The 27985-nt window shown below is 50.0% G+C and overlaps 1 protein-coding gene across 1 annotated transcript; it reads right to left on the bottom strand.

Annotated features, from left to right (window-relative positions):
• Window positions 1-157: 157 nt before the first annotated feature.
• On the bottom strand, window positions 158-16021 carry AMER1 (APC membrane recruitment protein 1). Its single transcript, XM_014794917.2, has 2 exons — window positions 15873-16021; window positions 158-3715 (listed from the first exon to the last, which is right to left on the bottom strand). Exon 2 carries the CDS (start codon window positions 3614-3616, stop codon window positions 209-211), a length of 3408 nt encoding a protein of 1135 aa, XP_014650403.1. The 5' UTR covers window positions 3617-3715; window positions 15873-16021; the 3' UTR covers window positions 158-208.
• Window positions 16022-27985: the final 11964 nt, after the last annotated feature.

The following is a 27985-nucleotide window of genomic DNA, read 5'->3' as shown; positions in this document are numbered from 1 at the left end:
CTCCCTGGGCAGATGGACTCAAGCTGAATGTGGCCACAGATGGCAGAACAGGGAAGTGGGAAAACAAAGGTGAAAACTCATAGGAGTTTTCCCTGGCCAAAAGGATTTTCAAGTTAAACAGCAACCCCCAGTCCCCACCCCTCTGCCCAACCCCCGATCCCCATTCACATGCTCAGGCCCCATGCCCCTACTCCAGAATTCATGATGACTATTCAGCTAAGTTTCCATTTACGGCAGTGGAGGAGTAGCTGGTGGGGAGAGAGGCACCTTGTTCGGCCCTCTCTTTTGACAGGTCAAGGCTGGAAACCTCGTAGTGAATGGGCTGAGGCTGTGGGGTCTCAGGCCGGATGCTGGGCAGCTGAGGGATGCCAAGGGTGATGCCCACAGGCTTGGCATGGGGCAGAGGGCTAGGGCTCAAGCCTCCAGAACTGGAGGAGCAACTAGGCTCATGGATAGGCAGCAGCACATCTCGAGGCCTGGCCCTCATACTCTGGGAGGCCCGAGGCTGGAGGTTATAACAAGGGCCCATGGGCAAGGGTAAGTGCGAAGGCCGAGCTAGCTGAGGCCCGGATTCCCCATGTGCCCTTGACTCTGGCCCCAGTACAGACAACAACATTGACATGGGCACAGGAGGTACACAACAGGCTGCCTGCCCATATGGAGACTGGCTGGAAGCCCCATCCAACTGGCTGTGACTTATCCAGGAAGGGAGTGACCCCACTGGGAGAGGACAGGGGGCCCAGGCAGGCCAGTCATAGGCCCCTGGAGGTTCAGTATAGAGGGACAGGGGACTGTCTCTACCCCATTCTTCTTCCTCTTCTTCATCTGAATCTTCCTGCTGAGCCTGAAGCTCATCAGATTCCATGTAGCCCTGGGCCAGGTGGGAACTGGAGAGCTCGAGCTCCAGGGTATCTGCAGTGTCGAGGGAGCGGCTCCTTCTATTGAGGGCCATAGCAGCAGGTGGAGGTCGAGGGTGCATGCCAGGCAGTCCCAAGTATCGAGGGAGACTGCTCACACCCCAAGGCAGCCCTTGGTAGAATCGGCTGCGGTAGTTGTCAAAGGCATGTTTCTGGTAGTAGCCCAGCTCAAAAGCTTCCAAGGAGGCTGCAAGGTCTTCGTCATTGTGGAACTCAGGATTCTCTTCACACTTGCCTTCCCCATCCCGTTCCACATCAGCGATGTCAAAGGTCACCATGGGGGGTAGCTCAGGGAGGTTTTGAGTGAAGGATGAGTCAGAGTCAGAGCTGCAGGACATGCTGGAGAAGAGGTTCCCATTGCTGGTGAACTCCACGAGGGCCTGTGAGAAACTCACAGTGGCATTCCCTTCCTTTTCAACCTCCTCATCCTCTGGCTCCTCAGGGGGTGAATAAGTAGGGTAGGCCCTCCTGGGAGAGCCTCCAAAATTTGCTTCTTGCATGTCTGGCTCAAACATAGCATCGCTCTGGAAGAGATGCATCAGGCAGGTACTTTGATCTTTCTTGGAGCAGCTTCCCTCAAAACGCTTCTCCAGAGGACGGAAGTCCCTCCAGTCTGGCTCACTGCTTCCAGTAGCAGGGAAAGCTGAGGTAGTTCCCCGTTGGGAAGTCTGAGAGGCTCCTGATGCCCCTGCCACCAGGCCCATCACTGATGGGCCTAAGGGCCTCATCTTATACTCCATGATGGGCTTCTCCTGCCGGGCCTGGAGCTCTCGGACTTGAGCCCCTCGAGCACGGGCCTCCTGGGTTTGGGCCTCTCGGGCACAGGCCTCCCTGACATAGGCCTCTCGGGCTTGGGCCTCTCTGACATGAACTTCTCGGGTGTGGGCCTCTTGGGCATGGGCCTCCCTGGCATGAGCTTCTTGGGTATAGGCCTCCCTGGTGTGAGCCTCTCGGGCATGTGTCTCCCGGGCTTCCTGGGCCTCAAGCTGCTCCCGCTGAAGCTCCCAATACAACAACTGTTTCTGGATAGTCACTAGCCGTTCTTCCTCTGTTTCCATTGCCCCAGGTGGCCGAGAGGAAGAAAAGGGCTCAAAGTTCAAGAATGGGTCAAATATCTCAGAGCTGTGACCGTGGAGGTCATAAAGGCAGTCATCCCCAGGTGGGGAGTTCTCAAGACTGTCATCTGGTTCATAGAACTCATAGAGGGCATCTCCACTGTAGCTGTCTCGGGGCAGGCAATCCCTGTGGACAAGCCCCAAGGCCTCACCTGAATCATCCTCAAATCCAGGTGTGGTGGAGTCATAATATCCCTCATCACTATTGGGGGCAGATTCTTGCTGGTCACTCTGAGGAGTCAAAAGATCCCCGGGGGCTAGACCAGGATAAGACCTGACTGGGTCAAGCAGTATGTAGCCATGGTGGCCTGGGGGTGTGGTGGGATGGTAGCCCAGATTCAGATTGGGTCTTGGGTACATCTGGGCACTCGCCCACAGATATTCTAAGTTATCATCTCCTTCCTCCTTGACTTCCTCTTCTTCCTCTAATTCCACCTCCTCTTCCTCCTCCTCATCTGGCAAGGCCATCTCCTCCCCACCTCCTTGGTAGGTCACCAGGCAGGAACTTCGCTTGGTCCCATCTCGGTTGGCCCTCTGGCCTCCAGAGGCCATGCTATCTGTCATACTGTCCATGTCCTGCTCTGCTATGATATCACCACAACCTGTCAGTGAGTCAAAACTTTTCAAGGATGTGACATCCCCAAACAGGAGGCTCAGCTGGTCCCCCACAGGGCCATTAGGTGGATTTACTTCTCTTGCCTCCACCTTCTCCCCTGTTTCTGGGCTGTGGGGCTCCTCTGGGCCACTGGCTCCAGGGACAGCTTTAGGCTGTAGAAGTGCTGAGGCATAGCCCTCACAGGCCCTGGGTTTTTCTGGATCTTTACAGGCTGTCTTCTCAGTGGCTGCTGGAGAAGGTTCTGGTGCTGAAGAAACTTTTGGCCAAGGGGCATCTTGGGGTTTGGCATTTTCCTTTCTTGGGGCTTGGAGGGTCTCCTCAGTGTGGGACAGAAGGGCTGAGCTCACATGCTCATGAGGCCTGACTCTGGTCCCCTCAGGCCCCTTGGCCCCTGGTTCACTTTGCTCAGACCCAGAGACCTTGCTCTTCCGGTGACGGCGGATACTGCTGAAAAAACCTTTTAGTCCTTTCTTTGGCTTGGGCACAGAGGGGGCCTTCTGGGCCCCAGCTTTCTCTGTGGCTGCAGCCATAGATGTCTTGCATCTGGAGCCTGCCTCCAAAGCCCCATGGGCACTCTGGGAGCTAGGAAGTTGGCAGCGTGACTCAGGCAAAGGTAAGGAAAGGCTGGTTCTTTCACTGACAATGTATTCAGGGCCATGGGCTGCTTCACTCAAACCATCATGGGTCTTGCTCTTGCTAAGACCCTTCTTGGAGCTGCCTTTCCCAGAACCTTTGCTTCGTCCCCCTCCAAATAAACTAGGCAAGGTACAGATTCCCTTCTTACCACCAAAGAGTTTCATGGCAGTTTTCTTCAGCCTACCTGGGCCAGATGAGGGTAGCTCTGATGCTGGCCCTTCTGTCATTTCAGCTGCTTTGTTCTTGGCTCCTTTCTCTTCCCCTTGGTCCTGGGTATCCACAGAGGCTGCTGCTCCCTTGACCTGAGCAGCTTCATCCTTTTGGGTCTCCATGGTGATGGGGACAACTCAGGTATATTCAACTGAAAATGCAGCCTTCTGGCTTCCAGGCACTGTTATAACATCATCAATCAGGAAGCATCACAGTTGGGTCTGGAAGAGACGAAAGAGACAAAGACAGAGAGACAGTACTGGTGAGCAAGCATCCAGACTGGGTTTGTTTTCACAGGTGTCTGTGGTTTCAAGCTTGAGTGGAACCAGAGAGAAAGAGAAAATGTAGGGAAAACCTTAATACACTCCATATGCTTGGCTTGTTAGCCAGCCTCCTCTGGGGCCCAAGGTAGTGAAACCCTACACTCATCAACAGGCAGCCTTCACCCCTACCCCTTTGCTGGGTCCACTCTCTTCAGGCCACCCTAAGCTCAGGGGAGCACTGGGCAGGGGGAACTGCAGATGTGAGAAAGGCCTAGTGGTACTATTGACTGCGGGAGGGATTTTCAAAGGGGGTAGGGTAGGGAGAGGCAGGAAAGGCAGGAGGGAGGTTGGCTCTGACAACACAGAATTTTTGAAAAGCATCTGGCAAAACAGTCCATTGAGTCCTCACCGGGCTCTTCAGGGTCTAGGCCTCGATTTCACATTAGCCAGGGCTCTCAGTGACATTTTGCCTGTGGCTGGGAAGAAAAGCAGACCTGAAGTTTCACCTCCTCCCCACAGTCTCCCTAAATTGCCTGCAGGACCATGCTCAGATCTTCAGAAGTCCAGAGTAGGAGCCTCGCAGACCCCTATTCCAGAGCTGCAATCCAGAATCTGCTAAAACAGCACGGTGGCCTGGGGGCAAGGCATTCTCTGGGCTTCAGTATCCTTAGTCCAAGAGGCCTAGCATTACCTCCCCCTCATAGTGGTTATGTGAGAGGTAGGTCTAAGTCACATTCTCTATTGACTGTCTTGCTGGGAAGAGATTTTTCTTTTTTTCTGAGGAAGATCAGTCCTGAGCTAACATCCATGCCAATCCTCCTCTTTTTGCTGAGAAAGACCGGACTTGAGCTAACATCTATTGCCAATCTTCCTCCTTTTTTTTTCGTTTTTTCTCCCCAAGGCCCCAGTAGATAGTTGTATGTCATAGTTGCACATCCTTCTAGTTGCTGTATGTGGGACACGGCCTCAGCGTGGCTGGACAAGCGGTGCGTCAGTGCGCGCCTGGGATCTGAACCCGGGCCACCAGTAGCAGAGCGTGCGCACTTAACCGCTAAGCCACGGGGCTGGCCCCTGGGAAGAGATTTTAATTCAGCCCTTGGCAACTAGAATGCCCAAGTTCCACTTTAGAACCATGAGGCAGACTGTTTCTTCTCCACTCCCTTCATTATTTTGGCCCCCATCTAGCTCCCTATCTAGAAAGGGAACTCCTTGAAGGCACAACTCCACATGATTCATATTCCTGGCTTGGAAGTTAGCCTCTTAACAGCTATTTAAATAAATAAACCTGGTGCAAGGTACACCCTTCTGGTCTAGGCTCCCAGTCCTCCAAACTTCCAAATGCCACAGAGATGGATAAAAAGAAGAGCTAGCTACTACCCACCCCAACACATGTCCCCCAACCCCCCACAGGTCTGATGTATTCATTCCAGTGACTACAGATGGTCGACAGCTAGATCAGTGACCAGCCTGCAAAAACCAAATGACCCCTCCCTGGAAAGTCCCTCACCACTGTGTCCGCTCTCTGTAGAGTAGCCACCAGCAGATGGGGAGCTAGGGTAGGGAAGGGAGGCAGAACAGCTGCTGGGAGCCAGAGAGAGGCAAGCACCACTGTTGTCCTGGGAGCAGCTGGCTAGCACATCAGCCATGCCACAGTAAAAAGACTCACACATTCACCTGCAGTGGGAGACTATGGACCATCACTGGGGGTGAAGAGATGCTGGCAGCTACACTCTAGCCTCTGACGTCATTTGAAGAACCCTCTTGGAGTCCTTGATCCTGTCTTGCAAACATTAATTTTCTGCCTTGTGCCTTGCTTGACTTGACACTTGAATCATCAGTGTGGTCCATGCTTCCATCAGGAGCACTCTGCAGAACTGAATATTTAACTTGGAGCAAGATAATGGCTGGTTATCCAGAAAAGAGAGAAAAAAAAATTCTTCTGATCCCCTCTCTGAAGAGATCTGTATTGCCATTTGCTCAGGTTAGGGTTTTTTTTCCGTGTGAAATATTTTTTCATGACATTTCCGTGTGACATATTTTTTCCAGTTCAGCCTTGCAACTGATAGCCCCACAAACACACAGTGCCACCCCCCCCAAATACACAATCATACATACACACACAACCACTCAGAGTCTTCTGTCCCAGAGTCTGATGGGAATAGGGGGCCTATCATCTATCTGAATCCCCAACTTTCCAAAGCACAGATGCTTTTACCTCAGCCCTAAAATTACTGACAGTGTTGTCATTATTGTGCTGGGCATGAGGGAGATGGGGTGGCAGTAGTGGAGTTGTTTGTGAAGTTGTATTCCCCCCTGTGGAATTATGACGAACCTCTCCTTCACATTCAGTAAGTGATAGACATTGAGCTCAGAGCTGCAAGGCAGGCCAAGAAGGGAGAACCCCAGCCTTTGCTTTTGGGGAGCTCCTAGGCTAACAGGGAGAGAGTCCTATATGTAAAAGTCTGAAGGAACAGCATGATGCAGGCCTTAAAGAAGAGCCCCCATTATTGCTTAAGCTGGGTGGTGGGGTATCATTCTTTATACTTTGTTATCAAATTCCAGGATAAATTTTAAAGGCAGAAAGATACCCCTTGGGCTCAGAAAAGCTGCCTTGAGGAGGAGGCATTCAATCTGGGCCTTGTCAGACAGGAGTGAGCAGAAATGGCAATGATTTAGGGTGAGACTAGTAAGTTTGGCTGGGCATCAAGGAAGACCAAAGGCCAAGTGAAAAACCTTATGGGCCTAGACATCCTTGTGAATCAAAGACTGAACTGTCCTGCTGAGTTTGGGGCTGGAGTTCCTGTGAACAGAGGCATTAGGCAAATTGAACCTCAAAGAGGGCTGCTTTCCAGAACCTTGATGCCCTGGCTGGAGGGCAGTCCCTTTGGGTCTTCTCTTGCCCTTGCTTCTGTGCTCTGTTGGGGTAAAGGCCAGCCCACTGCTCTCTACATTGTCCACTTCCCTGCCACAGGCATCTGGAGCGTGTTATGGAAGGAGCCATGGGCTACAGGGCTGGGGTCCAGGCTATGCCAGGGGATCCTGAACAGGCCAAGGCACCCCTCCGAGCCTCGGGCACTTGTGAAACAGAGATCAAAATAACTCCTCTATCTATCCTCCCCATCTCCCCAGTCCACTGCAGTGGTGCGAGGATTAGGTGGGATAATGGACACCAAAAGAACTTTGTAAATTGTAAAGTGCAGTACAAATGAGAAAGATTGGCATTACTGTTATTATTACCACCTTCAAGGTCAGATGCTAGTTTTTTAGGAAGTAGCAGACCATGTGTAAAAGGCTGCTCCTTTGGGAAAGTCATTCACTGCGGGGAGCCTGAGGGACCAGCTGCTTTGGCCCAGGCTGAGGAGGAGCCAGGTGTGAGGGGATTTTAAAGACATGTGTGGATTTATACAAAGTCCTCTACTTAGGGAAGTTTAAAAAGCCCTCTGCGTGTGTGGTGGCAGTGGGTGAACTAGGCAGGGTTGTGTCCTCGGAACTGAGATTCTCTCTCTCCAGCTTCAGGCCAGCCTCCTAACTAGGCCCACGGTCATCTTTGCTGGTAAGAACCAGCCTTGAAACTGTGCTGTCTCTCACCTCCCTGCCTTGTCCCTTCCAGGATCATGGACCCCGCACAGCCACTCACAGTGTCTCTACCTGTGTCCCCCCAAGACAGTAGGACAGGAGGTAGGTGGGATCATCCATAGCTGGTAGCCCCCTAGCTCAGCCACCTCTGGCCCAGGCCCCTTCTCCACATTCCTCGTTACCCCACCAGGTCCCAGTGTTGTCCTTCACCAATAGGCTATGCTGCCTTTACTTGGGACCACAGAGTTCATTGGCCAGGAGAGTGAGGTGGGGTAGAAGGCAAAGGGGACAGTGAGGGATAGACTCTGCAGCTCCCCCAGGGTGGGGCTGCCATCCCTCATGGTTCCTGCCAAAAAAGTGGTCCTGCCAAATGCAGGGCCCCTCAAACCTTAGGTTTCTCAACCTGTATGGCTGTCTAAGTTTTAGGTGGACTGGCAGGTAAGAGAATCTTCTAAGGCCACTCTGTGGTCCCTGGCAGGGGCTGCTTGCTGCAGCTGCTGCTGTCATGGCAGGGAGTAGGCTGTGGCCATCCCTGCTCCCAGGGCCAGCCTCAGGCCATTCTGGGACCAGGGCAGAGTTTCTTCCTTCTCCCCTCCTCTCAAAACACAGGCAGGAGACCAGCCACAAACCTGCCCCAGGGATCCTTCTCAGTGAAGAGGAAACAGCTGCAGCATGAGCCTTGCACATTTTGCTCCCAGCCCAGCTTCCTGGGGCCAGCTCAGCCAACTTAGAGAAGGCTGAGTTCAGGGAAGAAGTGTGTGAATTTATGCAGTAGCTCCAGAGGCATGGCCTCAACCAGTCACAGTTCCCCAGAACTCCAAGCAGTTTTCCTGGGAGCAAGCCCACTCTGGTCCCATTCTGCCCTCGTGTATGGGTGGGGGAGGTGGGCTAAGGAAGGAATGGTGAGGATATGGAGGCCCCCCTCCGCAACCCCGCCTAGAGAGTCAGCCAGTTCTGCACTGTAATCAGCTGTGCCTACCTGGGGGAAATCCAACAAGTTCTTTCAGTTTCCTCAATTGGTAAAGGAGGCTATTGAGAGTGCTTACCTCTTAAAGCTAATGTAAGGGACAAAACCAACGTATATAAAGCACCAAATAAAATGCATTATACAGCAGAAGCTCAAAAACATAGCAACTAATTTTCTAAATATTTTATTCAAACTATAGTTGGACAATTTCTAGCAGCAAAACTACCTCAGTCAACATTGAAAAGGGTGCTCCCCAGGGCTCTATGGGTAAGTCACCAAACCTCCTTGGGCCTCAGTTTCCCCAAATGGTAAATGAGGGTGACTGTGTAGTCACTTCACAAGAGGCTTTAGTTGCTCTTTTAGCCAACTTTTGATATTCAGCGAGTCAAAATATTGCCTTGAGTCAGCTACTGGCTAACAGGTCTGGATTATCTGGGAATTTCAACTAGCTAGGTTCTCTAGCCCAGGCCAGAAAGATCAACAATTCAAACTCAGCTAAAAGTACCAACATCAAAGGAAATGCAAATCAACAGACATCCTTCATCCACTCAGGGTACTTACTAGTTTACAAAGTGTTCCCCACTCCCTCACTCCCCATTTGCCCTTCCCACCAATCTATTTATCAGGCCTGGTGGGGAATGGCAACTCCTTGTCACAGAGAAGTAAACTGTCTAGGATTGGGAAAAGACTTTCCTAAGGTCACACAGCGGGATGATGACAGAGTCACACCAGTTCCCAGGCCTCTTGAGTCCCAATTCCATGCCCTTCTGCTTCACTGTGCTGGCCCCCAATCAAAGGAGGAAGACTGAGAGGAAGAACTGTGCAGATTCCCTTCACACCTGCAAGAGCCATCATCTCCCCCTCCCATCGCACCCCTGTCCCAGCCCAGCTGAGCCTTCTCTGCAGCATTTCCAGTTCTCACTGGCTGCCACTATTTTGGCCCCACCTAGCACATTCCAGAAAGCCTGCTGACTTTAGAATCCAAGGGCTGCCAACCCAGCCTGTGGCTGCTCTCCTCATCAGCAACCCCACCACCACCACTCCGAAACCATGGAACATGTTCCTCTACTCTCCTTTTCCTTGGGATATAAGTTTGAGGGGCCAAAAAAAGGTTCAACAGAAACCTGCCAGCAGGGACAAAGATGCAGAATTTGAGCTACTGTTCAAGGAAAATGACCGGTGAGATGATCTGGAACTTGACTCACTCATTTCTAAAGCCCACAGCCAAGGTCCACTCTCAAAACCATTTGTTCACTGCCTGAAGGAAGGGCTGCCTGGCTTGGTACCCTTTGAGCCCCACCCAAGTTACCTCTGCAACCACCCCTCCCCTAATTTGCAGCCCTCCTGTTGCGGGGCACGTTCTCTCAAGGGGGCATCCCACCAACTCTAGATGCAGCACAGATCCCAAACTGGGCCCTCTCATCCCTGCTCCTATTCCCCAACCACTAGCCCCTCAGTTGAGTTGTTAACATACTCAGCCTTGGGTAATTCATTCTGGCAGGCCTCAGTCTGTCCATTCATCTCTCTCAAATGGACCCTCCTTGATCTTATAATCACTACATCTAGCACAAAGCAGGAGCTCAAACAACATTGATTCAACTGAATTCTAATTCAGCTGGAGTTTGTCAGCCCAGAACTGAAATGCCGACTTCACCCCTTACAGGCTGTGGGGTTTGAGCAAGTGGCCTAACCTCTCTGAGACTAAAATGCCTTATCTGTAAAATGAAGAAAGTGCTACCTGCAATGCAGAATTGCAGTAAGGATTAGAGATGATAAATGTAAGTGGCAAACTGCTCGCTAGGTACTGAGCAGATGTTCAATAATGGGCCTTTGCGATGGGGCCTTTTGCAGCCACCTTCTCCACTCCAGCTCCTCAGCTGCCACCCCATGTCCTCTGAAGATGACACAAGCCTCTTAGCTGAGCTCCCTCTGGTCCCTACCTGCTGCAACACTGAAATCCTGCCCCCTTCCATCTCACCCATCCCGCTCACCCTTGCCAGATTAATTTTCTCAAAACCCTGATTTCAGCCCATCACTCCTCTACTTACCAAATTATTCCACACTGCTTACAGGATCGGGGCCAAACCCCTTTGCCTGACCTTCATGACTTGCTCTCCCTGCATGCCCCTTGGCAGGTTTCCTAGCATCACTTCTCCCCTTAACCCCAGCCCCAAATACACAGGGGCTTCTCCAGTCTGGGAGATGTGGTCACCCAGACAATATCTCTCCCTAGAAATGGGCTTTCCTGGTGAGTCTTCTTAATGCTCCAGCTTTCTCCTCAGGCTGCTGAGGTTACCCTCCCCAGCTTGCCTAGAATGACAGGGGCTCTGGGAGCCACCTACTTGCCACTCTCCTCTCAGGATCCCAAACCTCCTTAGAAAGGGATGTATCTGAGGTGGGTGCCATGCCTGCATAGTAAGGCTTCCACTATGTCAGTACTAACCCAGCAAGGGTGGAATCAGAGACAGGTGCCACCCCTCCCCCCACCGCACCGTAGTTCAGATGAAGAACAAGAGAGGAGCTAACCCCAGGGAAATAGATGTGACAAGGCAGCTAAGGAAAGCATGCAGAGGAACAGCTGGGCCAAGTGAACAAAGGAGACCCCTGACTTACCTATGTATCCACTCCCCTATACAGAGCACACCCTATGTGAGAGGCCAGGTAAGAAAATCGAGGCTTGGAAAGGGATTAAGATCAGTGTACTTAGAAGAGGAATCCTTGAATTGAGGGCCAGGAGCTTTGTGCTCCTGTGTAACCTTGGGCAAATCCCTTCCCTGTTCTGAGCCTCAGTTTCCCCGTCTAGAAATGGGAGATTGGACCAGAGAGTCTGCTTGCCCCAGGTTGCATAAGAAGCTAGGGGAAGGGTTGTCCTGTGCCCAGTTTTCTAGTGGCTGCTGAGTCAGGAGACATGGTGGGGGCATTGATTTGGGAGGTCCTAGGCTTTGCTGGGAAGCCTGGGTTCCTAGCTGGGTGAGCCCAGTCCACCACTGCAGGACAGAGGTGCACTGCAGCCTAGTCTCACTCCTCATGCTTCCCCCTGCAACCCCACCCAACATTTTGCTCTTTTAAAATGCACTAGGCCTGGCCTATGAATATTTTCTGTGTGTCCAGAAATAAGGGGTACCAGAATTGGCCCGGCCCAGCCCTCTCTCCCCTGAGAAGAGCTGCAGCCCCCAGCAGGGAGGACTAAGGAGTGCTGGATGGAGGAGGGGGGTTAGCATCTGCTTGGAAGCCCAGCAGGGAAATTAAAAAACCTGTAGGAAGTGAAAGCAATAAAGGCTCTGCAACAACAAATGCAGATAAAAGGGTCACAAAGGCCCCTGCAGCACCAGTATGCTTGCCTCTGACGCCACCAAGCTCCCTTGGGCCATTTTCTCCATTGTCCATATTATCCCCTAATCCCAAAAGGGGAGGTGCAGGGGAGCAATGCACCCTCACTCAGCTGGCACCTGCACCTCTGCAGTGGTTCTGGTTTTCCTGCCTGCTTTGTCAGAGATACACTTACACATACACAGGTTTGAAAAATAAGACCAAGGAGAGGAGATAAAAGGCTCTGTGATTATTTAATTCAGAGAACAGAAGTTGGGGGTGGGAGAGATGGTTTAATGACCATGAAATCGCCAATGGATTGTTAAGCAGAAGAGTAATAATGGTGGCCAGCTGCTCTCAATCCCACTTCCCAACACACACACACACACACACACACACACACACACACACACACACACACACGCACACACACACACGGTTTAAGTATAGCAAGAGGCTCAGATTAGCTCTGAGAAAGAACTTTCTGGCAGTGAGATGGGTGACCCAGGAATGAGTGACACAGGAAGCCTATGAAATGCCTCCTCTGGGGGCTTTACCTTTATCACCAAGTCTATCTGCCCGGATAGCATTTGAGGCAGGGGAACTGATGGAATAACACTGGGCATGCCCTCTTCTAGCCTCAAGTAGCCTATTTGTAAGTGAGGGGACTGAACGCCCCTTCTCCCTCTTTGGTTCTACAAGCAAGCAGGTGACCTGCCAGGCTTGCTGTTATTTCTCTCATTCCCTTATTCCCCTGGACCAGTGGAGCAGGGCTGTTCCCCTACACACACACACACACACACACACACACACACACTCTCACTCTTTCTGAGAGTATAAATGTAACAGTTCTTGAGGAATTTTTAACACCTCCACTATACTAGGTGAGACTCATTGGACTGCCAAATTCTTCCAACTATCTCCCCTCCTTAAACTTTCAGCTCTGGACAGGTTGCAGACCAAGACTAAGAAGCAAAAGAGACATGAAAGGGAAGGAGGGGTTCCCCGGATGGGGCCCCCAAACTAACTCAGCACCCTTTCACTCTTGAGGAATGGGTGAGGTGAGACGAGGAGTTGGTTACTGAGATTTGTGTTGAATCGAGGCTGCTAGAAACAGTGAAATACCGTGGAAAGAGCCTGCACAGGAGGCAGCAGCTTATCCCTAATTGCTGTGTGACCTTAAGCAAGTCCCTATTGCTTTCCAGGGCTCAAGATTCCCATCTGTAAGCATAGGAGTCAAAACTGGTGCTCCCTGAAGGTCTGTCCAGCTGGGAGGAAAGGGGTCAGCAGAGGCTTGAGGGACATTTAGCATACATTGGTATGTAGGCTTCAGGCTCCCTCCTTTCCATCCCACCCCCTGCAAAGCTGAAGGGAGGCTGATATGATACAACTTCCCTCTAGAAATAGCCTGCCCCCCAGCTCTACTTCCAGACCCAAAGGTGGCCTCTTACCTGCCTGACTTATGACATGCTTCCAATCCCTTTCTAAGACCCCATTCTAGAACTCTTTCTAAAACTCTGTTTTTATTGTGGCATATTTGCACACACAAAAAAACCAAAACCTCCCAATTCCCCATTCTTCGACGGCTCCTTCCCCCATTCCTCCAAGATCAGATCCCCATTCCACAGCCTGGCATTTGGGAACCCCCATAACTGGGTACCAACATCCTCTATACCTTAGAGCCATACAATGTCAACCAGAAAAGACTCAGTCATCTCAATCAGCCTGCCTGCCAGCCACCCCCCTCCCATCTCTAATTTTGCTTACACCACTACCTTTTGCTTAACCAAACTCCTCTTTCTGGAAGCTTCTCAGGATGATCCCCCTGCATATACAGATCTCTCATCTCTCTCCATAGTAGTTTCTCTCTAGGTTCATGAATCAGCAAGGAAAGGTATGTGTAGTCTGGAGTCTGGGCAGTCCAGATCCTGAGCTTGTTGTTGAAGGGAGATATCACGATTGATTTTTGTGTTGTAATTGCAACCCATTCCCCTTCTCCATCCTCATTAGGCATACTCAAATATCTAAGCCTTAAGTATCATTTCTCCAATCACTTTCATATGGATCAGGACAAGTGCAAGCTGGCGAGGTAAACGTCTTCTCGAAAGCTCTACTACGACAGCAAGTCCTTCCAGAGCATTCATTAACTGCTATGCATTGCTAGGCTTTGAGGGGGTTGTGGCTGAGTTCCAGATTTCATTTACTTCTCTGAGGGATTCTGAGAGAACCCAGACATCCATGATATCAGGGAGACAAAGTAAAGGCAGGGAAAGTTAATTATAGTTTGCCTCCTATTATAATTTAAGCCCCAAAATGCCCAAGGGGCACAGGCAGTCTGGAGGAGCTCTGAGAAAGAAGAGGTCATCACTGGTTGCAAGAAACAGGCAGGAAAGGCACCAAGAAGGTGGGCCCAGAGCTGAGGCATGAGAGAGAAGAGAATTTGGACAGTGTAGGGTGAGTGAGTTTCAGCGTCGGGGAGAGGAGTTATATATGGTAGATATGTTAGGTGGCTTTTGGTTTGAGGCAGGGCAGAGGGCAGATCCAACCCCGGGCTGGAGATGCCTAGCTGCAAGCAGGGCGTTTGTGTTGGGGCCTGGTCAAGGTGGGAGGTGACTGTAGTGTGGTATCTGCAGTCCTGGCTGATGTTACAAAGCTCCCCAACTAGCCTTGCCCCAAGTGAGGGATTTACTGGGTCTCATTGTCTCCTCTCAAAGGTGACTAAGCTTTGCCTGGGCCCTGCAGACCACAGGGTTCTCCACCCTCAGAGGTTAGTCAAATGTCCAAGAAGAGCCTGTCAAAGCCCGTCAGTGATTCCCTCTTTCCTGTTCCTCAGAAAGGCCTAGAGTCCGTTTCCAGAGGCACACTGCCTTGCAGTTACTGAGCAGAGGGTGGGGTGGAATGAAGGGAGCTGCATTGGGGGAGGGGGCTCTGCTGGAATCCCCTGGGGTGGGGCAAAGAGTCCAACAGCACAGCTCCATTCACCAGGCCCATGCCCACGCAGAGGCAGCAGGTAGGCAGAGCCTCCTCTAGAGGGAGGTGTTGTGTGTAGGACAAAGCTCGACTTGACCCCACGGCCCACACCAAGAGGAACCTGGCCAAAGGGAGGCCAGCTCCGCAAGGCCAGTCCAGCAGCTGCCCAGGCGCGTGGGCTGTGGTGCGCCTGGCCGGCACAGCCCCTCACCACCGGGGAGCCTAGGCAAAGTCCCGCGGTCCAGGGGTCACCAGTGTCAGAGGTGTCTGCAGCAGACAATGACAGCGGCCCCGCGGGCTGGGTATTTTAAGAAACTGCTAAGTTGCAGGGTTTGGCTGCTGCTCTAGCTCTCACACACACCCAGACGGTGCGTTCCCTATTACAATAATTGCTCCCTCAGCCTCTGGCACAGAAAATCCCCCCCCCCACACACACACACAACACCTTGCTTATCGCTATTTTTAAACGGGAGGCTGGAGAGAAAAACGCAGCTAGTGCTCTCCGAGGGGAGAAAAGGCGAGGAGAGTGGGGGAGACAAAGCGGCCTTGCAGCTCTAACCCAAGATCCAGAAAGAGCCCTATGCCAACCCTCTTGTCCACGGGGACAGATGCCAGATGTGCCTGGAGGCCCAGGAGCAGGGGGCACGGCTGGTTGGGGCTGCGAGGCCGAGGTTCCAAACGGAAGTGGGCAGCCCACAGGCCCAACTGAGCTCCCTGGGAAGGAGGGAGACAATGTAGCTACCCCAATCCACGCCAAAGGTAGTGTCCCTCGGGGCCAGGCCAGCGCGCTGGCTTCGTCCGCAAAGGGGAAGGAGAAGCAGGAGATGCGCAGGGGAGGGGAGGGGCGGTAGCAGGGCCGCTGGGGTAAGCGGTACTCGCGTTAACACAGCTGTTCCAGCTAACGTGCTACAACAAAGCTGCGGGGCTCCCGGCCTACAAATGCACCGCTGTGGGTGCTGGCTGGCGGCTCCCCTTCTGGGACAGAGGGGCAGCACGTGCGGGCCCCATCTCCACCTCTCCCGAGAGCCAAAGGCATGGCCCAGGCTAGCCCGCCCGCCTGCCTGCCCGCCCGCCCTCTTCCCCTCCTCTAGCCGCGGTCGCCCGCGCTCAGGGGACTCTGCTTTGCCCCTCACCACACAGTACTCAAAGCGGGTTCCAAGGGGGAGCGGAGAGCGGCCCGGACGCCGACTGGCCCAGCCCCTAGAACCCCTCTCCAGGCAAGCTAGAGCTGAGCACGCGGGACTGCACCAGACAGCGGGCAGGCGGAGGCTCCTGGCTGCGCACAACGCTTACCCGGCCCAGTCACGTTTCCAGTCCGGTTATTGTCTGCTGCGCCACCCTGGATGAGGCTGCCGCGGCTGAGACTGCAGCCACTGCTGCTCCTGCCGCCGCTACCGCGGCTCCAGTCACCTCCTGCGCTGGCTCCCCTTCTCCAGGCTCCGGGCAGCTCCCCCATACCCCTCCCCCAGACTCCACAGCCACGGGGGCGGGGGTGGGGTCAGCGCCCTGATTGGCAGGCGTGTGGCCCAATCGCCACGGTGGGAAGGCGTGCCCCCGCCCGCCCACTGTTTTCCTTGGTGCGTTTCTCTTTAAATGCAAATAAGCCCGGGCGTGGTGTTGGCAGCGGGCAGAGAGGCTGCAGAACCCCTTGCTGGAACTCCCGACTCCCGCCCCCAAGCTGGGCGGGTCGCTGCAGGGTGATACCGTGAGCTCGCGGGGCAGGTCCCGCCCAGGTGTGGCTCGCCGGAGCCATGGAGCTCGGTTTCGATTTTGCATGCGTTCCCATTTCCGTGGCCACAGTGCAATCGCGCTGCAGCGCCCTGGCTGCTACCCGGCAGTTTATTCCAGGGCGAGAGGCGGGCGGGGAGAGGCGGGGCGGAGAGGTTGGGGAACCTAGGGGACTGTAGAGCCTCTTGGCACCTCGCCGGCCCAACCTTAGGCATACAGATAGGTTCCCGTGGCGCGCGCCCCCAGGCCGCGCAGAGGAGGGACTCACCTGCCAGGAAAGCCAATTGCAGTGCCCGCGCCCCACCTTCGTCCGCGTCTCCGTGTCCGTCACACTACGGCCCTTAGAGACCATCGAGGTCAACTCTCACCTCTTACGGAAGGGCCTGCTGCTTCCCAGGTTGGCCAGGCACTTCCCCAATGTCACCCAGTCCGACAACGACGGGGGCAGATTTGGAATTCAGAAACCCTTGCTCCTCGTCCAGGGCTGCTTTCACTTTTCTTCTCTGGAGAGAACTGTTTCCGTAGTTTGACCCTCACCCAAATTTCCCACCTTTCACGGTACTTGAGGAGATCCCCAAGGTCTCTAGAGGATCCTTCAACCTTTTAATCATGAGCCAGGCTTTGCACAGTTCCCTTTCCCTTAAAAGTCTAGATATTGAGAGAAAAATTTTGTCTGGGCCCAGACCAGAGGTCAAGGCTAAGAGTGGAGTGAGGAGGCCTGTACCAGCCTTGCCTGCTGCTGTGTCTGTGTGGCACGATGTGGCAGGGGGCCAGCCTGAACTTGGGTCTCTAACTAGCCCGAGGGCATCAAGTGGTGTAAGTGGCTGCCAGGGCCAGGTGAGCTGAGGCAACAAAAAATCCAGTTCTACCACTAGCTGAAGAATATCCAGAAGGCCCAGCCGTAAAACTCTGTGAATGTCCAAAAAAGTGGGAGGAGGATTAAAGTTGAAGAGAAGGGAGGAATTAGAGAACAATGCCTGCCATTTTTGCATTGCAGAAGGATTGTTCTCTGCTGCTCTACTGGGTCTTGTCTGCATTGAAAGGATCCAGCTGTTAAACTGGTAAGAGGAGGACTGCTGCCTCTGCATGTGTGGAGCACAGGAACTGACATAGCTGCTAGGACTGGGATCTGGCTCCAGCTCTGCCTCAGACTTGCTGTATGACCTTGGCCAGTCCGTTTGCCTCCCTGGACCAGTCCATCACCCCATTTCCACAAGGAAGGGGTAAGATTAGTCAAGCTCCTTCATCTCTTCCAGCTCTGTCAGTTCAACTCAATACTTTCTATAATATTCTGTGATGTTCCATGCCCTTCCATGACATTCTATACATCTCCTACAAAAATCACCAATTTGAACAACAGACCTCTTACCCTAGTCCCAGGTCAAAATAAATGGCAGGGAGGAGGGAACTGCTGCTGGATCATTGTGCAACTTTATTTGGTAAATCTCTTCTCCTCCTTAGCCTCAGTTTCCCCATCTGGATGGTTGAACTATAATATTTCCCTGGAGCTGTGCTTTCCTGCTTTGCAAAGTCCCGATTCTCATTTGTTGGACTTGATGTGGAGGTGTCTTTTTTTCAGCGCCTCCTTCATAGGCTTTCCTACTGCCTCATGCCTCTGGTTGCCTGCCACATGTTCACATTTCACCCAGAACCTTGATTCTCTGATGTTGGCTAAAGATTACAATTTGGAGAAGACAGTTTCCAAATCTGAAGCCCAGGGAAACACAGGGCCAGGGTAGAGATGAGGTGTGCAAAATAGTCAAGTGGTGGGATTGAAATAACCCTGAGGCGAGGGGGCACTGTTGCACTGCTCCTGTCACAGGAGCTAGTCCTCCATGTCCTCTGCCCAGTTGCCAAACAATGCCACACCAGTCGGCTTTGAGACTGACGGATATTGGACATTGGGCTGGGCCCAAAAGAAGTAGGACTTCAGGAAAATGGAAGTAGTCTTTGACATGTTAAAAAGGTCTCCCAGCTGGGTGCCCTTCTTCTTGGTCCTGATATTTCCAAGTCTCAGGAGGAGATTGTGTATGTGTGCATTAAGGAAGGAGGGATGTGTGTGTGTGTGGGGGGGTGACACAGATTCTAGTTTGTATGGCCCACTCCTCCCCCGGGACAATGTATGGAAAGACCAAGTGTGGGCATAAACTTGTACCTCAAAATGCCTTCTCAAAGAGGGAGGTCTCCAGGCCTCCATTCCACATGCTGACTAACACATGATCAACTTGTTTGGTCACTACAGGGGCTGGTGGTGGGGAGCAAGAATACTTTCTTGTCTTAAGTTTCTTAGCCTACAAAATGGAGATAATCCCTCTGCTGCCCAGCATCTTGTGACTGCAGTGAAAAGCCCATGAGAACAGATGTGCAGGCTGAGTGTAGCAACTCCATAAACTCAGGTAGACATATTGGTCCACATGTCTACAATGCTCATTTCTTTCTTCACCAAATATTCCATAGGAACCTTCTCTATGCCAGGCCTTGTTATAGCCATTGAGAGGAGAAAGTACAGTGGTAGCCTTCTGGGAAAAGGGGGGCTCTGGGGATGGAGTTCTGAGAGGAGCTGAAAGCTAGACTAGAGGTCTGGCAAAGGTGATCTGGAGTGTTGCAGCTGAAGAGATTCCTTCTCTCCAGGGTGGGGAGGAGCATCAGAGAAAAGTTCCATGGAGCATTGCCTTGACGATTATGTCAAGTCAGAAAAGTAGGGGAAGGATTCCTGCCCAAGTCAAAGTCCATCTGTGTGAGAGAGTATGGTGGGTTGGGCAAGAGCTAAGATTCTGGACATCTGGGGTGAGTATTTGTATAGGGGGAGAGGAAGAGCTGGAAATTAGGCTGGAAAGATAGATATGGAGCCAAAGTATAAAAGACCATGACTGTGCAGCTAAATTGAGGATCAGCTAGCCAAGTTTGCCTTTCCCAGGGAAGCAAGCAGTACAGTGTAGACTACCTGGGCTGGGATGCTGGCTCTACCACTTAGAAGCAATGTGACCTGGGCAGGTTATTTCACGTCTCTGAGTCTCAGTTTTCTCTTCTGCAAAATGAGAATAATAATAGTACCCATGTCACAGAGTTTTAGTAAGAATTGAGTGAGTATTCCATGTAAGTGCTTAGCACAGAGCATGATACATACAAAGCTCTCAATAAATGTTAGCTGCTACTACTATTATTATTATTGTCGGACTCCTTCTGGCTCAAATACAGATCTTCAAAGTTATAGAACTTGTAATATGACTTTGAAGCCACGTTTTGATATAAACACACATGAGTCTATGATTCCTTATACACAGATTCCTTTTGATTGTGCAGAGCCAGACCAAGTTTCCCAGGGTAGAGGGTTTCTTTGTTCATCTTTGTTCATCACTTCAGCACCCAGCAGAGAGTTTAGCGCAAACTTAGTGCTAAGTATATGTTTGTTGAACATTGTCAATCAAGGCATTTTCTGGTCTAATATCAAGCTTAGTTGACAGCATCCACCAGGAAGTGTGATGTCACTCTCTGAGCACCTCCTCTGTTCCAGACCCTGTGTTTGGTTCCACACCCATAATGGTGAACTAGACACAATTTCTGGCCTCAGGGCAGCCAGTATAGTGCCAGAGGCACACAACCCGTCAGACCAATGCCCTGCAGTTCCAACTTGGGCAAGGCACTGGATGGTGTTGCCATCCACTGAAGTGAGGAATATAGGAATGGGATTAGGAAAATGTAATGATTCTATTTAGGATATTATGAGTTTGACTTGCCTGAAATCCCACCTTCATACCTTTGCACTTGCTGTTCCCTCTACCTACAGTGTTTGTCCTTTGAATACTGACATGGTTTGTGCCTCATTTCCTTCAGATGTCCACTCAAATGTCACCTTATTAGTGAGAACTTCCCCGGACACTTGAAATATGATATAGCAATCCCCATTCCTACCCCCTTCACTCTCTAATCCCTTAATTGTCCTTTTTTTTCTTACCCATAGCATTTACCACATCCTGGCATATTATTTTTTATTTTTATTTATTCATTTTTATTGTCATATTTAATTGTCTATTTCCCATCAAGATAATGAAAGCTCCATGAGGGCTGACAAATGATAAAAAAAAATACATAAGTAAAATATATAGTATGTCAGATGGCAAAAAATATTATGGAGAAAAATAGAGCAAGAAAGAGGTACAGGGATTATTGGTAGCAGGGCGTTTTTTTAAATAGGGCAGTGGGGTAGGCCTCACTAAAAAGGTAACATTCAAGCAAATATCTGAGGGAACTGAGGGAGCAAACTATGAGAATATCTGGAGGAAGAGCATTCCAGGCAGAAGGAACAGCAAGCACAAAGGCCCTGAGATGAGAAGATGCTGGAATTTTAGAGTAACAACAAGGCAGCCAGTGCAGCTGGAGCAGAGTGAGTGTGGGGGAAAGTAGTAGGAGAGGGGGCCAGAGAGGACATGGGAGGCAGATGGTGTATGGCTTTGTGAGTCATTTCAAAGACTGTGGATTTTGCAGAATTTGGAGCTGAGGAGTGGCATAATCTTAATGAAATGTCTAGGGAGATATAGCAGCAAGAGAAGAAGCAGTGAGACCAGGAAGGAGGCTCCTACAGTGATCCAAGTGAGAGGTGATGGTGGCTCAGACCAGGGTTGAGGCAGTGCAGGTGGTGAGAAGTGGTTGAATTCTGGATGTATTTGGAAGATAGAACTGGCCAGACTTGGTGATGGCAACTTAGGTGAAGGGTGTGAGAGAAAGAGAAGTGTAAGGAACAAGAGCCCACAAAGCCCTGAGAGGGAGAGATTGGCAAGGTGAGACTAAAGCCAGGAGAGCTGACTCTTCCAGAAGCTAAGGAAGACAAGGGGGTTTTGTGAGAGGTGGTATTACCAAGAATGTATGTGTCAGATACTTCCCAGAGGTCCAGCAAGATAAAGGTAGAAAAGATGCCATTGGATGTGAATCTGGGAAGTCACTGGTGATGTGGGCAAGGCCAATTTGGAGCAGGGGTGAGGGTGTACACCAGACTGCAGTGGGGTGTCAAGAGAATGATATGCAAAAAAGGGGAGAATGTAGGCAGCCTCCTTGTTCTAGAAGTTTGACTTGCAAAGAGATGGTGGCTAGAGGGAGCCCTGGGTTTTGGGTTTGTTTTTACAAGATGGAAGGATGTGAGCTTGTTTATATACTGAGGGAGAAAAAATCAATCAAGTTGAAGATATAGGAGACAGGATAATTGATGGGTGGGAGGTCCTGGATGGGGGTGGGAGATGGGATCCAGAGCCCCTAGAGATGAGTTGGCCTTGGCTGGGAAGAGGGACCAAGACAAAATGGAAGGATGGGTGGATGCAATCGAGTTTGTTGTTATAGAAAGTTTAAGATGTCAAGCCTAATGACCTCCACCTGCTCTGGGAAGTGGACGGCAAAGTCCCCAAAGTGAGAGGAAAAGCAGTAGGGGGGAGATTCAAGAAAGCTTGCTCATATTGGATCAGGTTTAAAATAGATACTGCAGAGAATGGGCAAGTTAATAAAGGCCTACCTGGGCTGTCATCCAAGAATGTACGGTAATTCCACACAGTTTTGTGAGAGCCTGTTGCTTCCCAGCTCTGTGACCTTGAGCAAGTTACTTAACCTCTCTGCACCTCGGTTTTCTCATCTATAAAGTGGGCATGAGTAAAACAAAGCCATTGAATTAAATGATTTAATCTATGCCCAGCAATTACTGAGCACATTGCCTGGCACATAGTAAGTGTTCAATGCATATTAACTCTTTAGATTTCTATGATGATTAGTTATTTTGATTTCTTCTATGGTGTTCATCAGATTCCCAGGCCTAGGAGAGGATGATGGCTTGATCCAAAGTTAGTGTGTTACTGGGTGAGAGATTGAAGTGATTGAATGAACACAGGGTCAAAGATGGACGGGGAAGGAAGTGAAGAAAGGGGAGGGGGGCAAATATAGAGAAAGTAAGGGATCACTTTATGTCTAAAACACAGAGTCTGGCACAGAGTAGGTCTCAATAAATGTTGGTTGAGGGAAACAATGGGAGATTCTGTGGGGTCAAACCATAGGGTTCCAGGAATGTCACTTCTGGAAAAGCAGGCAATTCTGGCTGGAAAGAGGGACTTGCATTTCCAGATGAGGCCAAGGGAGTAGGTAGTAAAATGGAGGGTAGATGATCATGTGAGAGTAAAGGAGGTGAAGGACTGCAGGTGAAGACATTGGAGGGGTCACTGGACTGGACCCTGCCATCAGCCCAGTCTCTGCTTTTCTACTGGGAGGAGGCAGCCTGTGCTTGGAGGAGACTGGCAAAGTAGGAGCTAGCAAGCAGACTAGTGTCTGGAAGCTAATGTCGTCTGCAACTGTAGGTGGACAGAGCTCAGTAGGTACCAGGATGAAATAGATGGTCGTTCATCTTGCATCTTGGTCAAGCAGATGCCTTGACTGTGGAAGAACAGAGTTTCTCCAGGGGTAGGGGAGCAATGAGGCCCCTTTAGAGTTTAGAAATAACCAGCAAAAGTAAAGCAGGGAAAGGGAAAGCTTTGCTCTCCCCATATGCCCAGCCCCTCACTCTGGACTCATCCCAGCCCCTTTAGCCTATCCCCAGTGCCTGGAGTTGCCACCTTTCCCTGCTTTACCACATCACTCCTTAGTGCCAGCTCTATCATGGAGGCCAGGGCTGGGGCTTCTGACAACTAATGGGGTGCCATCTCTCTCAGTGAGAGAAAGCCACACATACACACTGCCCAGGTCTGTGAAATGAAGTCAGGGCTTGCCCCAGCCCTTCCCCTGTGCTCCGCCCACACATGAGGCAGAACATGGCATCCTGGGAAGAGCCCCATGGCTTCTAGTCCTGGCTTTACCATTTCCTCACTATGTGACCTTGGACTAGTTCCTTTTCTTCTCTGGGCCTTAGTTTCCACATCTGTACAAAAACTGTTCTGCCTACGTCATAGAGTTGTTCTAGAAGTAAATGAAATGATTGGTGTGCAAATAATTTGCAAGCAGTCAAATGCTCTGTGCCTGCAAGAGAGTGGTTAAATTAATTCTCCCAGAATAAACCCAAGAATATGTGGTCAATTAATTTACAACAAAGTAGCTAAGATATACAATGGGGAAAGAACAGTCTCTTCAATAAATGGTGTTGGGAAAACCGGACAGCCGCATGCAAAAGAATGAAAACTGGACCACTGTCTTAGATTATACACAAAAATTAACTAAAAATGAATTAAAGACTTGAATGTAACACCTAAAAGCATAAAACACCTAGAAAGAAACATAGGTGGTAAACTCCTTGACAATAGTCGGCGATGATTTTTTGGATCTGACACCAAAAGCAAAGGCAACAAAAGCAAAAATAAACAAGTGGGACTATATCAAACTAAAAAGCTTCTGTGCAGCAAAGGAAACCATCAACAAAATGAAAAGGCAACCTACTGAATAGGAGAAAATATTTGCAAATCATATATCTAATAAGGGGTTAATATCCAAAATATATTAAAAACTCATACAACTCAATAACAAAAGAACAAACAATTTGATTAAAAAATGGGCAAATGATCTGAAGACTTTTTTCAAAGAAAACATACAGATGGCCAACAGGTACATGAAAAGATGCTCAACATTACTAATCATAAGAGAAATGCAAATCAAAACCACAATGAGATACAACCTCATACCTGTCAGAATGCCTATTATCAAAAAGACAAGAAATAACAAGTGTTGGTGAGAATGTGGAGAAAAGGGAACCTTTGTGCACTGTATGTGGGAATGTAAATTGGTGCAGCCACTATGGAAAACAGCATGGAGGTTCCTCCAAAAATTAAAAATAGAACTAGTCTGTGATCCAGCAATTCTACTTTTGGGTATTCACCCAAAGAAAACAAAAACATTAATTTAAAAAGATAGCTGCACCCCCATATTCACTGCAGCATTATTTACTATAGCCAAGACATGGAAGCAACCTAAGTGTCCATTGATCAATGAATGGATAAAGAAATTGTGGTAAGTATACACAATGGAATATTATTCAGACAAAAAAAAGGAATGAAGTCTTGCCATTTGCTACAACATAGATGGACCCTGAGGGCATTATGCTAAATGAAAGAAGTCAGACAGAGAAAGACAAATATTGTATGATCTCACTTATATGTGGAATCTAAAATTTAAAAAAAATGAGCTTATAGGTACAGAGAACAGATGGGTGGTTGCCAGAGGGGGGGTGGGGACTGGGCAAAATGGGTGGCAACAAAAAGGTACAAATGTCCAGTTATAAAATAAATAAGTCCTGGGGGTGTAACGTACAGCATAGTGACTATAGTTAATAATATTGTATTGTATATTTGGAAGTTGCTAAGAGAGTAGATTTTAAAAGTTCTCATCACAAGGAAAAAAAATTCTGTAACTATGTATGGTGATGGATGTTAACTAGACTTATTGTGGTGACCATTTCACAATATATACAAATATTGAATCATTATGCTGTACACCCGAAACTAGATATGCCAGATTTGCCTTGTGGAGTCAGAGAATGTATGTTCTCCATACATTCAGCAAGTCATTCCTATGACTGTGCATGCCTCATTCTAAGAACTGAAATCTTCAAGTCCAAAAGACCAGAGTATTCAGGGGCCTCTCTAGTCTAGTTCGCAGCCTAGCTCTTGTTCATATACATTGAACTTGAAACAAATTAAACTGGTTACCCAAACTGCCCTGCTTTTTTCCACTTCTATATCTTTGCTTTCTGAGTTCTCTCCACTAATACCTCTTCTTTCCTCTCTACTGATTAAAACACTTTCTACCATTTAAGGCCGAGATCAAATACCACCTCTTCCATCAGACTTTCCCTCAAGTTAGCAGCTGAAGGGGATCTCTCTGGTTTCTGAAGTCCAGTAGGCCATTTTGCACTTTGGATCTAGTATTTGAGGGCCACCTTTCCGAATAAAGCAAAAAAATTTTTCCATTGCAAGAGAGAACGCAGACTGATCAGTGTCGTGTAGAGCAGAGCCGGCCCCAGGCTCATGGCAATGCTAAGAAGGAAGGGAGGGAAGGAAGGAGGGAAGGGGGGAGGGTGAGAGGGAAGAAGGAATGAAAAAAAAGGAGAACAGTATAAGACAGGGAGAGTGGGAGAGGAGGGAGGGAAGGGGCCTAGTTCACCTGAAATGGTTAAGATTCGGCTTTCCTGGAAGCTAGTGGTTATAGTGAGGGGTAGAGGAGGGAGATTGGGTTATCATCTGGGGCCAGTGCCAGCAAGAGACTAAAGGCCAAGGGGGAGATTTCACTCCAGGAACAGTGACATCACCTCTGTCTCCTCCTCATGCCTCCCCGGGAAAGTTGCCTCGGAAGATTCATCATTAGAATTTGTGATGGTCCATTCCAACCGTTGGCCTGTTGTCTGGATGGGAATGGTTAGGCCTGGGGAGGGGAAGAAACTAAGGCACCGGGCCTTGAAGTTGTCTCTGCCTACCAGAAGCACAGGTAACTGGAAAAATAACAGCTGAGCGTAGTCTGGAGAGCTGGGCCACCAATAATGTGGGCACTTAACTTTGTCAGGTTCTCAGTCCACTCATCTGGGAAATGGAGCTAAGGATTTCAGCCCTTGTTCTCTGCCTAGAATTTGGTATGCTCCTACATTCTCCTCAAATGCAAGTCATTTGAAATGCCCAGAGTATACACATGCTTTTATGGGTCAACCAGAGAATCTGTGTCCCAGATGCCACAGGGAAAGCCACCCTGGCCAGGCCCCATTTCAAGGGTCTACTTTCCTGGTTGCCTATAGCAGATGGGGCTGCTGAGGTTGACCCTTAATTCCCAAGGGCCCTGACTAAGGTGATGGGGTCCAGAGCCAGGGGTGGGGTCCTGGACAACTCACCCCTGAGGAGCCCGGATTGAAGGAAAGGTAGAATGAGCTGGGCTTTCCTTCCCTGAAGCCCTCTGTCTCTGCTTATAGCCTAGTCCTTCAATTCTCTTGCTTATTGGAGATAAACAGTTGCACTGCTCTCCAAAATGCATAAGAATGAAAGTCTGGAAGCTGACTGGGGCAGGACCAAGGAGATAGATGTACAGTTTTCTTGCCATACTTCCTTAAGTGTCTTAGACACTAGGAGCTAGGAAGAGTAGGGGAGGTAAAAGGGGGGAGTGGCAAGTCAATTCAAGACCTCATTCCCTGCCTCCCTTTACCCATGATAGGAGATCATAATGTAGGGGAGCTGTCAAAGCAGATCCCAGGAAGAGCTCTAAACATCTAAAGTGTTTCCCAGGTACAGATTATCTGTGCTTTTCTCCTCCACCCCTTCATCTTGTTTCTCTTTTACTGCTCATCCACGTCCATACCCACAGTTGTGCAGGAGAAATACAAGGTACTGTGGAAGGATAGAGATTTAGCAAAATGAAGGTGCCTGGATCTGGATTTGGGTGGTTATCTGTGCCAGTCCTAGGGCCTGTTTGCCTTCTTCTCCTGCTCTTATCTACATCATAGGGGGACTGATCACTGCAGGCTGCATTTCCCAGGATCCCTGTCAATCATCTTCTGGCTGGATTCAACCAATGGGAGGCACTGGTGGAAGGGCAGGAAAAGAGGAGAAGCCAGAGTACAGAGAACCTCTGCCTTTTGTGCCTCTGGTGGTGTCTCTACTGTGTTTCTTCTACGCTACTGCTGTCAATGTGATCCCGGCTCCTGGCTCAGGTCATACCACCTCCTGCCGCTGTCCCTCCATTCTTCAACTTCCCCTGCTCTGCCCTATATTGCAAGAGGGCTGACCCCTGTAGGCTGTATTTCCCAGGCTCTCACATTAGTTGACTTTCAGTTTCCCCCAGTGAGAGAGACATTGGAGGCAGATTGAAGGGCAAGAATGAGGGAAAATAGAGGGTACTTTTTCCTTTCCTCTGGTTTGCGCAGCATCAGTCTTCTATGGTTCGAGCACCCATGTGCTTGTGATTCCACTTTCTATAAGGTGACCCCTATCCCTGGACTCTGGACATACCTCCTCCCTTACCCCTCCAGCCTAGGGGTGGTGTTGGTCTCCTGCTGTCACTAATCTCTGGTTTACCTTCCTGTCCTGCTTGCATTCTCAGCCTATCACCTATGTAACCAATTTCTTTTCTGCACTAAATTCTCTGTCATAAATATTTGGTAGTTTGTTTTCCCAGTTAGATCTTGACTATAAACTGAACTAGTGGGAATGCAGCCTATGATTCAAGGTGAGTGAATGGGAGGCTCCTTGGTCATTTGATTCAAAGTAATAGGGGGTTGGGTGACAGCCCCTGAAAAGGTGCCTTGTAGCAGCCAGAGAAGTGAAGGGAGGTACAGGGCTGAGCAAGCTGATGCTATCCTTTCACCCACTTGAATTCTTCAGGACTTGCTTCTAAGACAACACAGCTCCAAATTCTCTCAAGGGTCTTGGTTGGGAGGTGTGGGCCATTGGGTTAGTTTTCTCTTTTTCTCTTTTAGTGGCCAGGACTCCTATCCTGTCAAATGCCATATCATTATCATCCTTCCCCATGGCCAACCAGATACCTTTCCCCAGTGAACCCCCTCGCCCCGCCCCCGACACACCAGACACAGCAGCCACCAGGATTTATTTTGTTGAGGATTTTATTGTGGAGGATAATACAGGAGAGCAGCTCCAGGTGAGTGGGTAGAGCTGTAGTGCCCACCAGATACTTGAGTGCCTGGGTAGTTTTTGAAGGCATCGTGGGTTTCTGGGCAGGTTGCAAGA

Source organism: Ceratotherium simum, chromosome X, assembly GCF_057802395.1.
Source record: "Ceratotherium simum simum isolate JZ-2026a chromosome X, ASM5780239v1, whole genome shotgun sequence".
In the NCBI taxonomy this organism is placed as follows: Eukaryota; Metazoa; Chordata; class Mammalia; order Perissodactyla; family Rhinocerotidae; genus Ceratotherium; species Ceratotherium simum.
The sequence above is the reverse complement of the archived record's forward strand: the minus strand, read 5'-3'. Positions and strand labels throughout refer to the sequence as shown.